General features: G+C 34.6%; 1 protein-coding gene across 4 annotated transcripts in view; it reads right to left on the reverse strand.

Annotated features, from left to right (window-relative positions):
• The window catches only part of ptprz1 (protein tyrosine phosphatase receptor type Z1), a 116603-nt gene that overhangs the window by 16581 nt on the left and 83753 nt on the right, over window positions 1-16269 (reverse strand). For 2 of the 4 annotated variants that reach the window (XM_062982346.1, XM_062982348.1), the window contains exons 13-20: window positions 14481-14610; window positions 9195-9286; window positions 7120-7205; window positions 4274-4294; window positions 4029-4125; window positions 2845-2927; window positions 2119-2253; window positions 1676-1810 (exon numbers count right to left, since the gene is read on the reverse strand). In XM_062982346.1, coding sequence (XP_062838416.1) covers window positions 1676-1810; window positions 2119-2253; window positions 2845-2927; window positions 4029-4125; window positions 4274-4294; window positions 7120-7205; window positions 9195-9286; window positions 14481-14610 — 779 coding nt within the window. The remainder of the gene's footprint in view (window positions 1-1675; window positions 1811-2118; window positions 2254-2844; window positions 2928-4028; window positions 4126-4273; window positions 4295-7119; window positions 7206-9194; window positions 9287-14480; window positions 14611-16269) is intronic. The other 2 variants (XM_062982347.1, XM_062982349.1) reach the window with 1 other exon arrangement.

A 16269-nucleotide genomic window follows, 5' to 3' on the forward strand; every position in this document is an offset into this window, starting at 1 on the left:
TTGTAGAGCAACATATGTACATGAAGAACTTTCTCTAATATAGTATTTTCAAACACAAGCTACTTATGTTTCATATTTAGCACATCACACATGGATGCAACATGTAACAAAGCTTTACGCTACAATCCTTTGTATGTTTACTCATTAGTACTATCTGTAGAATTAGTTGAGACTGCAGTCTTAATTGTTTAATATATTAGTTGAAGCTTTCAGTTCTATGAATAGCTCCAGAATGTCATGTTGGAGAACAGAAGAGTTCCTTCCATCTATAGATGACTGAGGAAAGGTCATAATTTCAGGAAATAATGTTTTTATCTCTGCATCTTCCTTGTTGCTGTCTTTAACTCTCTACAGCTGCCTTTCAGGAAGGACATGGGGTTGTAAGGGAGATCAAAGATTGGTGTTTGGGAACTGGATGTAAACCCTTCATATTTAGTAAAATTATATATAATTGGGGGGAAAATGTGTAATTCCAAAATGTATATAAATGTTCAAACAGAAACATGATGTATATATTCAGTTTTATCATATTTATTTACTGTATTGTTATATAAGTGTTTTATTTAACTTACTATATGGTGTGTATAACGGCGCTTCATGCAGTCATGCCGGCCACATGACCTTGGAGGTGTCTATGGACAACACCGGCTCTTCTGCTTAGAAATGGAGATGAGCACCAACCCCCAGACATGACTGGACTTAACTTCAGGGGAAAACCTTTACCTTATATGGTGTGTAAGCATGTTTTATCAAGCCTTTTTGATACTGTGATATGGCCTAAGGGCTAATCAAGAAATTTACTACGACTACAAATGTTCGAACATTTACATAGGAAACTGACTGCTTAACTATTCAGGGATCACTTTTCTCCTCTCACCCATATTAACTTACAATCATCATGATTTTCTATAACAGCTTGCTCCAAACTGGGTCTTAATCTAGATTAGCTTGTATGTTTTTCTAAAATCTGTTTGAATGACTGCAATGACCATAGTACTTCTCTTAAGTATATCACATCTATTAGCCAGATTCCTAGACTCCAAACATGCTGTCATAGCTTAATGTCACCTTCCTTATCATCCCTGAATATTACAACAGAATTTTGCAATTTTCAAAACTCAGTATTTTGATGTTATTGATGATACATTAAGGATAAAAGTAACAAATCTGCAAAGTGTTACATCTGTTAATACTGACAACTTGAAAATACTGTTTCTTCAAAAAGAGGAAATTCCAATACCATTGAATTCTGAGGTCTATTTTTCCTAAATCTCTAATTATACCACTAAATTACCTGAGGAATATTTTGCAATTTTCAGATAATTTCAATGCAAATGTAGTTGTAGTCAAACTATACAAACTGAATTTAATGTGCAGTAAGGATTTTTACAGGATTGCATCCAAGAAGCAATGTAAATATTAGTCACATCAGTATAAAATTCCAATAAATAAATACAAGTATTTTATTATGACCAGCCTTTGTCATGGAAGCTCAGCTGCTGCTAATTAACAAAAAAGCTGATATCTTTAGTCTGTTTGTGTTTTAATTGTAGCAGTCATATCTGGTCTTATCATTGCTCTTGGTGCCGTTTGATAGGAGAAATGTTCAATAAATCAGTCCATCTTTTGTGATTTTCTTACAGTATCAGTGGTATGTGATTAGACTGTGACTTACCTTTTTCACTTTTGTGTTTCTAATAGTAAAATTTCTCACAGTGTAATAGGCAAGAACATGAATGCTCTTCTGTGTAACTAAAAAGTTTCCATATTCTTCACTACCGTCTGCTGGCCAGTACTGGTCACATTTTCTCTAGAAGGCAAAAGAAATAAATCAATATTTGTAAACATTTTAAACAATGCTTTAAAATTTCATTAGTACAGTAACAAATAGCATTTTTCCTTGCCTACACATTTGTAGACCTTCAGGTATTTATAATATTTTGAACCAGAGCTCTCTAAAAAGGAAATTCTAGCTACCTCACAAAACAACAAACCTAAAGATTCCACAGGACAGAGTTACGGCAATGGAAGCTATCATTGTGTAATACATATAGAGCCTCATCAGATTCACTGAAAAGGAATTCTAATACATAAAGGGAAAAAGTGATGTGATTATACCCTTCCTTTCTCAACAAGGTTTGTTATCATAACAATGACTTCTACGTTATGTTCCCAAATCATTCTCCAGAAATCTTCTGCTGTTGATTTTAGAGGTCCTTGAGCAGCAATATATGCTTTTGGCCTGTTGTAGCCCTACATTAAACAAATGAAAGACAAGTACCAATTAATACAATACAAAAGATGGCAAAATACATTTCATCCACTAAGCCTTGAATACTAAAAAAAAAAAAATCACTTCTACCAGAATATTCAGATGTACCTATGACACAATTTTCAGAATGAAACTCTTTATCAGACCCATTGTTCCACTTCTAGTATTTAATGGTAAAAGAGATATAATTGCATGATTTCCTACTAGAAAGGAAGAACATCAAAAGCATGTTCTATGATCACAGACTAAAGAAGGTCATAGAATCATAGACCTTCCAATTTCATGGATCAACTTATCTAGTATGTTTTGTGTGACAGATTCCATGCACCAAAATTTTTCTGAGCAAAACAGACCCAATTCAGCACATACAAAAATTTCTTCAGATGGGTTGATGGAAATGTTTAAAATAATGGTGGTGAATGAAGTGTACTTCTTTTATCTGAATGTTAAATGCAATGGCCAAAACCTTGATTAGGAGATGTAACTATGATGACATGACTATGATCTGACTCCCTAAAACCCACCTTTAAAACCAATTTTAAATAGATAGTAGAACAGAAAGGCTCACTTACATCAACGTAATTGGCATTAATGTAGTCAGTGAGTTTTCCATCCTTGTCTGTAAGTTGAGCAAGTTTAACTCTACTGTGATCATCTAGATTGGATGGGGGAGAAAAGTTACAATGAGCACATAGTTTAAGTAATAATCATGGTTTTTCCTTTTTTTGAAAGTGTAAGTAAAATGTAATCAGTTGGAAAATAAATATATAAAATTATTTCCCTCCCATTTGCAAAAGGTCTTGCATTTTTTAAAAACAGTGTCAGAAGCGACTTGAGAGCATACTGCAAGTTGCTTCTGCTGTGAGAGAATTGGCAGCCTACAGAGAGATTGCCCAGAAGACACCCGGATGTGTTACCATCCTGCTGGGAGACTTTTCTCATGTCCCCGCAAACTAGGGCTGGCAGATAGGAGCTGACCTCATCTCGCAGATTCGAACTGGCAACCTTCAGGTCAGCAACCCAACCTTCAGGTCAGCAGTCCAGCTGGCACAATGGTTTAACCCACTGCGCCACCGCTGTTAAGTCTTGCATCAAAAACAGCAATATATAAACAATTTATCTGATTGCTCCAATTGTGAAATTGCTATACTAGTTGCCAACTAGTCGTTACACAAAATCAATACAAGATGCTAGCAATACAGACAAAGCTCTACATTTCTCAGGACCCAAATACTTGATGCACTATGAGCCCTAATATCAACCAACGTTAGGTTGTTCTGCTGATGGTGCTCATGGGGAATATGGCCCATGAAGTACATGGCATGGCTTTCTTGGTGATGAAGATATATAATCTGAGCAGATTGATGAATGGGGCTCATGGAGTTGTCGCAATCAGAAGGTGCCATAAGTCAAAATTGATTTGACAGCAAATGATAAGATGAAAGACACCTGCATTTGGGCAATACCTAATGGCATATGGTCCTAGCTTTTGGAATATAAGCAAATGCATCACTTGTTTTAGTTTTGGTGGTTTAACAATATTTCATTATATATCAGTGAGTCTAGAATTATGATTTTAATTGTTTTAATTTAAAAAGATAGTTTGGGAGCCACATTGGGTCTGCTATAGAGAAAAGCAAGATATAAACCAGATGAAATCAGATAAATAAGTTGATGTAGCAGTTTCAATGGCCTGCCAAAGTGGCTCTGTGTGCATTCTTACCATAAATGGCAACAAACATATGAGAATACTTACAGGCAACAATATTTATGTATCTGTTCTTATTTTTATTGTCTGGATGATTAGAACTGTCTGATGTAATACCCAGATCTACAGTGCAGGTCTGGACTTCCTGAAAAGAGAAATATACATATGCTGCTGTGGATATATATCTCATTGTATATTTGGTCCCCTTCCCTTAAAATGTCCCTTACATCTTGAATCTACATATTTATAAAAAAGAAAGAAAAAGAGAAAGAAAATGTTAAATAATTCCTTACCTGGTAAAACTCTTTCAGTGTCTAATGAAGAAATGAATGCAAAAAAGTAAAAATAAATCAAATTCCACAGCACGTAACAAATGAGTAAATGTTTATATTTTACAAATACAATGAAAAGCAGGTATGGTTATGATAGAAGTATAAACATATGTAAATACTGATAATAGAACGTAGCTGGATATTTCTAATATACAGCATGCACATCAAATAAATTCACTTTGAAATATATAGTGGCACCACTAGGGAAGTGTGTGTGCGTGTGGTGTATGTGTGAACATCACAGGGTGACACCATCAGAAGGGGTGACACCCAAATGACTGTGTATAGAATTATTGTGCATTTTAAGTGTAACCCCAGCCATATCTGTCTGTCTCTCTACCTACTCACCTATCTGTTTTAGATAGGATAGGGAAGACTTAGGCCCCTTCTACACTATCATATAAAATCTAGATTATCTGCTTTGAGCTGGATTATATGGCAGTGTAGACTTATATAATCCAGTTCAAAGCAGATAATGTGGATTACCTGCTTTGATAATCTAGATTATATGGCAGTGTAGAAGGGACCTTAACAGCCCTGTAACATTTCTTTTGCTGTCTATGTCCCTGTTTAGAAAATTTCACCTTACTTTATATCCTTGTGATAATTGGATTTTGAAAAAAAATGGCTTGTTGTGGAAACAAGGATAGGCGATCAAGCTTCAGCGAAGACCCATTCCCCCCATGATAACTCTTTCAGGAGTAAATTCCATTCTGATTGGTGGATTTCTCTCAGTTCTTGTTTTATCACCTCCATTGTTAACTATGAGTCATATGTACTGCCTACATCTAAAAGGCTAAAACTTTAGGCTAATTTACTTTTGGAACATTCTAATGCATATGTTGTCTAGTCAAAGCTGTCTGCCACTGTTATGCAATTATAGTCACATTTTGAATCATATTTTTCACCTGCACATGCTTTTTTATAGTTGCTGATTTTGTCAAGTATTTTAGCTGCAATATTGTGGTATGGTCTGGTATAGGAAGAGGTCCATGGAGGGGACACCATGAGTTACTGCATTAGGTGAAACCAACTCTAGTGATGCCACTATAAATATGGTTTAGTGATTAAAAATTTAATTCAAGTCAATGGCAAAACACCAATGGAAAAAATTATTATGAATTAAAATGACTAATTCAACAGACAAGCTACCTAAAAATTCTGTTCATTTCAATATTCTACTCAGTATTCTAGTCTACAGATTATGATCTGCAGCTACAAACAGATTTGCATTAGAAATAATGCTGTATTAAAATAACAGCTCATCTCATGAAAATCATGCAAAGATTCAGTCATGCAAAAGACAGCTAAAACATGAATTGCAAATGAAGACACTAAGTGTTTAATGAGAATATTCTTAATTTAATATCAATCATTTACATTTATCACTTCTTAGTCATATCAAGTATTTAATTCATATACTGTATATTGCGTGTCTATGATGTTATCCAATGTACAATTTGAAACACAAGTGAAGCATAACAAACATCAATATTATTTTCATGTGTTATTCTGAATTTGGCAAATTACATCCTAACATTTAACCATTACATTTTAACCAACACTCCAAACACAATTTTAGCAGATATCTTTTATTCATCCACAAAGCAAGTTTAAATGCTGTACTGTACACCAATGGAGAAAAGGGATTACTGATTTTCACTTTTCATTTTCATAGACCATGTGTAACATAGAAAATTTATGCCCCACTGCAGGAGAAATGTAGACATCCCCATTTCATACATAAAAAGAAGTGTAAAAAGATATCAGAAAGTTTATTGAACCTGTTTGTCAGTTCTTTTTGTGTATTGCTTTCTGTTGCCCTTTAGTTGGCAGAATTTGAAGAGCTTATGCTTGTGGTCAGTTATACAAATGGAAAGTATAATTTGTGTCCACTGAAATTCAGGATTTCCCCCCATTTTTATAGTCAAATACGATAAATGTATGTTCTGAAGTACTTTGATATCATAGACCTTTTCATATGTTGAACTTCGTCACTCCTGTGCATCAGGTGCATCCGTTGTTACAGGGCCAGATAATCCACTCTCTGTTTTTTGGATCTCTTCTACACTGTTAAAAAAAAACCCAGATTATCTGATTTGAACTGGATTATATGGCAGTGCAGAACCATATAATCCAGTTAAAAGCAGATAATGTGGACTATCTGCTTTGATAATGGCAGTGTAGAAGGACCACAGTGTAGAAGGGGTCGCAGCTGCTCCTTTTGCAGCTGCTTGACTTTGTATGAGAGCATGCCCGAAACCAAACATCTGCTGGAAACAGAGTCCAGCAACAAGATGGTTCTTATATAATCTACAGAAGCTGTGGGTAGAACATCTGTACAATAAGAGGGTGGATTCATTGCCTTTGCATTAACAGATCTAAGAGATCCTCCTGATATCCATATATTACAACTGATGCAATTGAAAGATGTCTCTTGTATAAATGTTTGCCGATGTTCTCCCATTAGTGGGTAAACCATCCAACAGCCAATGTATTTTGAATAATAAGTTGGGTTGGGTGCAGTTAATACCCAGATGACAGACCATCAGGTTAATATAAGACATCTCCAGTTAGATGAGGACAGGAATTTCTAAAACCCTAGAGATCTGCGGCCAGTCAGGGATGACAATACTGGGCTAGATGTACCAATGGTTTTAGTCAGTACAAGTTGGCTTCCTCCTAACCACATGCCAATTTTACTAGTGCAATCACATAGACACCTAGGATTTTACCACATAGGAATATTCAACAGTACTTTCAAAGTCTGTTTCAGTTTTCCATTTTAATTATATAATATTCCATACCTCAAATTCTTCAGCAAATCCATTACTGGCATGTAAATCTAAAACATGTTTTGGGAAATGCTTTGTTGGGATTGCTCCAACGTCATCTTAATGATGAATTTTGAGAGAGAGAAAAAGGATAGAGAAAGGGAAAGAAAGAGGGAGAAGGAAATAAATAATTATTTAAAACTTATACTTCGCACAAGGTGGTATACAAAATGCAATAGCAGATGTTTTTGGAGAGGGAGAGGAAAAGACATAAAACCCAAAGATTCTATAATGGGGTGTCAAGGCAGAAAAGAAGATGGGATGTCTAGTACTTGGAAAACAAATTATACCCCCCCCCAACTGAGAAATCTCTAACTGGGGCAAAGCACACTCCTGGATGCCTGTAAACAGGATTAATCAGATTTGCGTCCAGTGGGCAAAAGATCTCCCAAGATGTTTATTCAACTGATTATTCCTGGGCTTTGTGGAGGTATCTAGCTGGTCACTATAAGAAACTGGATATTGAACTTGATGAGTTCCTATTATAATTTACAGGTGTCTTCCTTATTGCACATATAAATTGAAAAAATATTTCAAAGTGATGAAAAAACATCATATAAATCACATAAGGAATTGTTGTTTGTATCAACAGATGTTTTATCATTTAAAATACCAAGCATTTGCATGCCTCAGTCCCTGCAAAATTGTAAATTTGCATTAAAATCCATCAGTTTCTCTTTTTTTTGTACTTGAATGGATTTGTATACATGAATTGAATGAGCTATTCAAACCTACAAAACTGAACAAATAAGTAACACCACTTTCACACATTAACAAAAGAGCCTGTCAGTAAATGTGTTTTCTAATAAAAAAAGGTTTCACTCTGATGCATACTTCTGAGAAAACGCATGAGGCTGTATTCTACAAGGTAAGGAAGAAAGCAGTTACAATTACACTACACCCACTGAGACTAATAGTTTTTGATCCATTTGATTCAAAGGATGTGGTCAAGGTTGCACATTCTGGTTTCAAATGTTGACAAAAATAAAATGAAGACAGAAGTAAGTAGCACAAAGATCAACCAATCACTGTTCAGGCGACTGTCCCAATAGGGAGAAGAGGGTTCTCTTGAGAAAGCAGTTGAGTGCTACATAAAGGAGAACTTGAATGTCACTGACTAAATAAACAAGAATAGAGAAGAGCTTTGTAGCAACTCCTTATACTTTTCTAAAAGAATGAATTTGAAATAATAAGTAGAATTGACTAAAAATTTGGATAGATTCCAAGCTTCTCCCCTTTGTTTGTTTGCAGTTATGTTGGTTTGATAATAATAATAATAACAATAATAAATATATTTTATTCATTACCTGCCTTTCCTGATGGTTTGAGGCAGGGCACAACAAATTAAAAAACAAATGAACATAAAAATTCAATACATTACTAAATTCCATAGATAAACTCATACACATGAAAACTTATACAAACACAGCTGCAGAATTGACATACATTGGTAACAAAATGTGAAGAGCCAGAAATAAAAGGAGAAGCCTTTGCCTTTGTCTGTGTATTTGTGTCCCATTGTATTGTAACAAGTCATTGAATGTTTGCCTGTATCTATTTACATATACTGTAATCCACTCTGAGTCCCCTTGGGGAGAAGGGCGGAATATAAATAAAGTGTTGTTGTTGTTATTAAAACAAAACTCATGATTGAAAGTTGACTGGATAGGCCTTCAATCGAGTTTTAAATTCCAACACCTTGTTTAGCTGTTGGACCTCTTCCAGCAGGCCATTCCACAGTCATGGGGAGGCTGATGAAAAGTCGGGTTCTGGCTGGTTGGAATAGCCATCCCCCAGAGGACCTCAGTAATGTTTTTGTGGGAGCTCTTACATAAGGTTTTACAGAGAGCCGAACATGAAAATCCAAATTGCACATTATTTCTCTGGCTGCTATCTTGCTTTTCTTTGAGTAACTTACTGCATGATTGAACTCTGCATGTGCAGAAAGCTCTTGGTTAGATCTTATTTGTAATTAAAGATGAATAAATGTGTTATCAGTTTAAACCTAGTTCATAAATAGTTCATATAACAAATTGTAATCATATTACCTGATACAGGGAAGACTGGTGCCGGAGGTGAGGCTATTACTCGAGGTGATGTGTTATCTTCTAAATAAAAGTGCGCTGTTTGAAAACATTTCCTAAATGAATTAAAGAAAAAGAAAAATTTTCACACAAATGCACAATGACCATGTAAAACACTTATGTCATACACTACAGCCATGTCCAAAATACATTTTCTCAAACTCAGTTTAAAGTTTTACTAATATAGATCTTAGACAACACTACAGTGAAAGTAAAAAATAAAATAAAATACAGAAGGCATGCTACAACCAAAGTGGAGCATATCTGGGTCTCACTGATTTCAATTGGAGACAAAAAACCCACATGATATATCTCCCATAAACATCAGTGAAACCTAAAATTACTGAACTTTTGCTGTAGTATGTTGCTACAGTTCATGACTTTACAACATCAACAATATTAAAATAACATTCCTATAATGTATGCTATTTGTTTTTACCTGAAAAGGAGTCAAAAGATAAAGCAGGCATCTGACATTGTGAAATACTGAAGGCACACATATATTTCAGGTATTACTTTTTATGCTGTTCTACATATCAGGAGTATTGAAATGATTGTCCTGACCAGACTCCACTGCTAGTAGATCGTCCTTCATCGGGTTTTAGCCAACAGTTTTAGGTTGTGTTTCAAATCAGTTTTTATACTAAACTTATTTCTTTTTCTAGAGCCAATGTAATTGAAGAGAAGATATATCAATTATGAATAAACCAATCCAAAAGCTTACAATAAAACAACAAACACTCAAGGGGTAAAGGTTGGTTAATAATCACTATACCAGGACACAAAAATTGCATCCCACTAAGTGGTTTCAATATGAAGAGAGTAATGAATGATCATATCTAATCAAAGGAGATGGAGCTTGGGATGAAAATATTTACAGTGCTGCATAATGTTATTTGAATCTTCTTTCATACTCCAGATGTTGAAATAATAGCAATGGCATCTGGTAAGAGTCTATGATAAGCAATTCAAAAGACTGTGATAATCAACCACAGCTTTAAACAATAATGTATCTTCTTAATTAAAATAAATTAACCTGCAGAGAATTAAGCCTGTTAATAACACTTTATATGGGTCATTTGCTGAGTTTGAAATATTATTCACAATTGGTTAATTTTAAAATGAGATAAAGCATCAGGATAAGTTTATTATAAATTAAAACGTGTTAAATTCTACTTTACAGCAACAAAGCCAAAATATCTTTTTTTCTTCCATTTTCATCCTATTGGCCGATCCACAAATACTATTAAAAGCTGATATACTTCCATAGGTTTGAAGAATTGAATATAGAATAAAAATGTATTTAATATTTTAACAGTTTGAATCAGATCGAATGTCCTTCACCTAATTTTGCTTCAACCAACTAGTGGGAGCTATATCCCTAACAAATGACTGGCTTGCTAAAGTCCCCAATTACAGTACTTTTCTTCTCAGGAAACTGTTTTTTTTCCATATAGAAAATAGTATTTCTTTCGTGTGCAAAACAAATGCTGTCCCTGTTCAGAATATTCTATGATTAGAGACTTACTGTGAAAAAAATGTGCACATGATTGATCTGCACAGAAAAATTACGTGTTTTGTACAAAACAACCATATGGAAATTTTGCTCAGAGTGAGTCCTGAACTGCAAAAATGATTGCCAAACCAAAGTTCATCTAATCAAGTTATCTTGGCTGCTTTTCATTCATAGGGTCACCATAGGTTAAAATCAACTTGATGGCACCTCACAACAAGTGGAATTGCACTGTTTCTTCCAGTTGTGCAAGCAGTAGGACATTAGCCTCTGTGGCCCCTAAGCATGCATGGGATGTTGGTTACTAAGAAAGTCCAGGGAAGACATTTTCAGAAATGGGTTAATTCCCATGGCTGTCCAAGTCAAGCAGGATTGTATGACCCAAAAGTTTGCTTTATCCAGCAGAATCCCTAGTTTCTCCCTGAGTTCTTTCCACAGTCAAAAATAAGACAGGTTGTACTCAGGAAAAAAGAAAATAGAAAGAAGGAGTAGTCTCTTGACTAAGCAGTGACTAACTGGGCATATGCGAGGAGATCATAATGAGTCAAATTAAGAAACAAATCAAAACAGTTTTTGATCACCAGCATCATGAGGAATACATCTGCCTGTCTCTTTTTCTATGGTCCAGAACAGACCTTTACAGTAAGTAATATCTCATCTTCACACCACTAGGAATGGGGATTTGCCAGTTCCAGCTTACAGGGAAGGTAAAACTCAGGCAGGTGTCTGAATCTATAAGGGACTCACCCATTGTAACATCTGCACAGTAAATACTCCCCTGAGCAGAGACTCATTAGAAGAGAATGAAAAGAGCCACAGCGTTCACATATAACTATAGAGTGAGCTGTCTTAAGCTCAAGAGCATGGAAAGCATTAGAATCCACAGATATGTTATAGATACGCAAACTTTCAAACACCTATCCAATGTGAAGGCCATTTCTTTCTTTCTCAAGGAAACAAGGTCACTTTTGTGTTGTCGAAGGCTTTCATGGCCGGAATCACTGGGTTGTTGTGCATTTTCAGGGCTGTATGGCCATGTTCCAGAAGCTTTCTCTCCTGACTTTTCCCCGTTTAAATTTATAGGTAATTTTTAAAAAAGATAACTGCTGCAAAGCCCTTCTGCCAAATACAACTTTAGCTGGGGTATAATAGCCAAGTGTAATATTTAGTAAAGGTTGAAGTGCTAGACTGTGTGACCACTTTGCCTGTTGCAAAGAAAGTACAGTATTAGTTTTAAAATGTGAAGCTAAATGTTGAGGCTTGGGATTCATCAATAAGCTACCTAAGGAGAAGAAAGCAACCATCTCCAGCGAGTAAGGAAGGAGATGAAATTATATATAAATTGAAATTATATATAAATATACACTCTGCAGACTCTCCTGAAAGAATGAAGGGACCTTTGGATGGTCCAATACATACAGGTATGTGGTGATAAAATATGTTTCTTGTTTAATGCCAATCATTATGATGAAGCTAATTTGGGTCTGGATATAACTCCTTGACTAATAAGCCCTTCGATAGCATAAGCAATCCCCTACCCATTGTGACACTAGATTCAAGCACTGGGATGTTGTTTGGCATGGTGGAAACCAGTATGACTAAACTAGTTATAGATGCTAAAAACATTACATCCATAACCATGTAATGATTTCATAAATATTTTATTATATTATATAGAGAGTGTTGTGTGCATTCTTGTGAACTTCATGCACCCTGAAAACAATTGAGAACAGTTTATAATATAGGCAACTTGATTCTATTTTATACTGTAAAGTACAAATATCAGTCATTAAGATGCATATTAATGACCCAATGCATCAAGAAGATGAAATTTAAAAAAATCCTATTAGAACTTTGACAAAAACCTATTAGAAAAACTGAAGCATTTCAATAATTATATATCATTTGGTGATACAACAGAACTGTAACAAAAATGTTAGTGACCTCTTGTGGTCAATACAATTTATCTTTCAGATTAACAAAAAGAGAGCTACAATATCTATTTTGTAGTACATATAAAAGACATGAAAGATTAAACTTCATCTAAAAAACATCTAAAGGGATATTAACATTAATGGGATATTTGTTTTATTTTAAAAATCAAGGTTACCAAACTCTGTATTTTCAAGAAAGGAAAACAAAATGAACACAATGTCATCTGAAAAGAACAAGGATCAGAACACATGTAGGATTACTAAAACTACACCATGCAATCCTGGTCTTAAACTGTAGAGCAGCCTTTTCTTTGTAAAGATGAGAGATTTAAAATGCTGTTTACCCTCAAAGATAAAACCTTTTGGAAAATGAATGTGAACAGTCATGTAGAATGCCACAAAGCTATAAGAGAAGCTTGTCACCAAAATTATGGTAACTATAAATCCCCTCAGCAAAATCCCGAACAATTGTCTAGGAAATGTGAAGTAAAAGTTAGATGTGCTACACTTGGAATGCTTCTTTTTTATGTGGTAGTTTATATGTATAGACACTTTATGACTATTTATGGCTGAATGTGTGAACAAATGTAATTAGCAGGATATAGTCAAATGAAATCAGGCTGTTTGTAAGGGCAATATGTAGTGTTATATCTGTGATAGTAATCCAAATATACAAGTTATCACCTGATGTTGACATAGTAAAGCCATGTGTGAAATAGTAGTAAGTGAAATATTTATTATTTTTAAAAATAGGAGGCAGAAGAGAAATATAGCAATGGTGTATTTCTGTAGCACAACACAATCTCATTTTGTTTCAGGGCTGTCAAAGCATCATCACTGAATGATAGGAAATACAAATAGTTCAACATAAATTTTGATCCTATTGTTTCATACACCAGCTAACAAAAGATAAGAGGTGGTTACAATGCCTATATGCTGTAACATCACTCTCCAGTTTTTATGTAGTTTTGTGAAGCTCAAAATGGTTGCTTGTTCTCCACTCTGTAGTTTTACCAGATAGGAATAATTTGGTCTAAGAAGCTACATTTCAGGTCAAACTTAGTATACTTTCTGACAGGCTTTCTACAGACAACTGATCAGCCACTGTTTGAATACAATGTTGGACTAGGTAAGCATTCAGGTCTAGTGCGGCTCTCCTATGAACTTCAGTAGCCACAATTGTCGATGCTAAATTCAAACAGACACTTGATTCAAAGCACTGACTGTGGGCAATATCATATATAATAGAAGCCTGCTTTTTGCACAATACACAAACTTCTTGATTAGACTACTGGCAAATTATGACTTCATCCAGTTTTCATATATACATGGTTTTAACTTTTTTATTTGTTTCATAGCTTAATGTGCTTTAGACTGTAAAACAGTTGATACTGTTTCTAAATAGTTTTAAATTGCTTAAGATGAGCCTTATTTATATTCTGCTCTATCTTCCTGAGGGGATTCAATGCAGATTACAGAATACATATATGGCAAACATTCAATGCCATTATACAATTAACAACAATGACAGACAATACATAGACAGAGGCTTTATATCCTGAAATACAGGATGCAATATTAATATCTGAACAAATGAAATAATAATAACAATGTGCCGCTTTAGCCAAACCATTTGGACTGAATACAATTGTTATTCTGAAATAGAACAGATCCACTGAGGAACATTAATGCACCACTGATTCAATAGACATACCCGAACTGGGTATATCAATTGAACTTAGGTCTGTGTGTTGTGCTATCACAGATATAAAAAGGGCTATGTGGGTTGTGAATAAAACTTACCTCCAGTATATAAGTATAGCAACAAGAATCACTAGACAGATGAAAGTCAGGGCTGAAACGACCACAAGGGGTATAACAGTCTTCGGTTCTGGGAGGCCAATACGCGACTGAAGGCTACTATTACTTGCCTCTGTAGTCAGAGAAAATTGAAACAACTTTAAACTTTGGTAAAAATTCACAGTGTAATTGGCCATGCTTTCAGAGTCCTAGGCACTCTCACTTACCGTTTTAATTCTTTTAGCAAACATTGCAATAAATATTTGCAAACCAGTATAAAGAAAATAAGCAGGCAGATGGCAAAAGCAGAAGATAAAAGCATAGGATTCTAAGCACCCTACAAGTGCAAATTTTCATTTTACAGCTACTTACAATTATATTTTTGATTAACAAATAGAATAACGGAACAGACTTATTCAGTGTTATATCAGCAAGCAATAAATATGTCCAGAATAATGAACAATATTTGAACTGCAGACATATTTGTCTTAACCTAACAATTGAATTAGGCATTATTTTATTGACTATCAGTAGAAAGACTATAAAGAGAATAAACTTCACATTGTAACCATGACTTCAATGACAAATCTCAACACACGCATACAGAATGCTAACAATCAGCTGTGGTGTATATTGACATTGAGAAGAAACTATAAATATTACACTGTGCAAACATCAGTCTCATAAAACATATAAATTTTTAAAAACTTGTTAAAAATAGAACTGCTTTTTTTTGCTTGCTTTTAAAGACAGATTTAGTAACAGCAACCAATAGTATGGGTACTTGCCCGCCTTATCATATTTGTGCATACTGTACTTGGAAAAAAAAGTTCCCTTTGTTTAGAATCAAGTAATATCTATGCAACATTACTGAGAGAAAAGGAGATAAAAGTAGAACAATTTGACCTTATATAATTATAATCTAAATAACAAAACTCACTAGAATTCATAGTGCACCTTAGATCTCTAAGTCAGTTGAATTTCTAGGTAACTTAAAAACCATTTGACCAAAACTGGAAATACAAATGAAGTGTTAGATTCTCACTTTAACATTACAGTACTAGAAGTTTATTCATTCTGCCTACTTTCTGTACTTAACTTTAAACCTGATCCTTTCTTCGTTACCATATAAACATATGAAACATATCTTACTATGGAAAGTAGATGTCTGCAACCAATGAAATAAAGGAATGGCCCGCAAGAAGTTCTGCATTTGAACAGGAACATAAATGGCATTTGAAGTGGGAAACCAATGCATGGGAAACCAAAATATTCACAAGCTTCCCAATACACATTTTCTCTATTTACAACAAGATACATAAAATTTAGTCTTAATAATAGTCCATGTACTCTGAAGCCCATAAGATAATATTTAACATGTGTAACATGGGTTTTACAGGGGAACAACCTTAAGTATTCCAGTCGGATTCCAAGACAATAGGCATCACTCGCAGAAACAATTCACAAAACAAGAAAATATATTATTGCATCAAAACATCATGACAGTGCCATACTAGCTTTTTCTCATTTTTACTAAAATACTAATTCTAGACTTTTGAATTAGCACTAAGACAGTCCTAATTAGACAGTGTACTTGTACACACTCCCAGGTGAATCTGAAAAAGTCCCACATGCAAATGCAGGGGACTGTGGGATTCAGCTGAACAATATGGTTTAGGTCCTGCTTTTGCTCTTAGTTGGTTTCAATTGAGAAAAAGATGAAAGGTATGCATATTTTTCTGCCCAATTTAACCATTGGTGGGAGTATGCTTGTCTCTATTTTTAGTATGGT

Source organism: Anolis carolinensis, chromosome 5 (assembly GCF_035594765.1).
Source record: "Anolis carolinensis isolate JA03-04 chromosome 5, rAnoCar3.1.pri, whole genome shotgun sequence".
NCBI classification, from domain to species: Eukaryota; Metazoa; Chordata; class Lepidosauria; order Squamata; family Dactyloidae; genus Anolis; species Anolis carolinensis.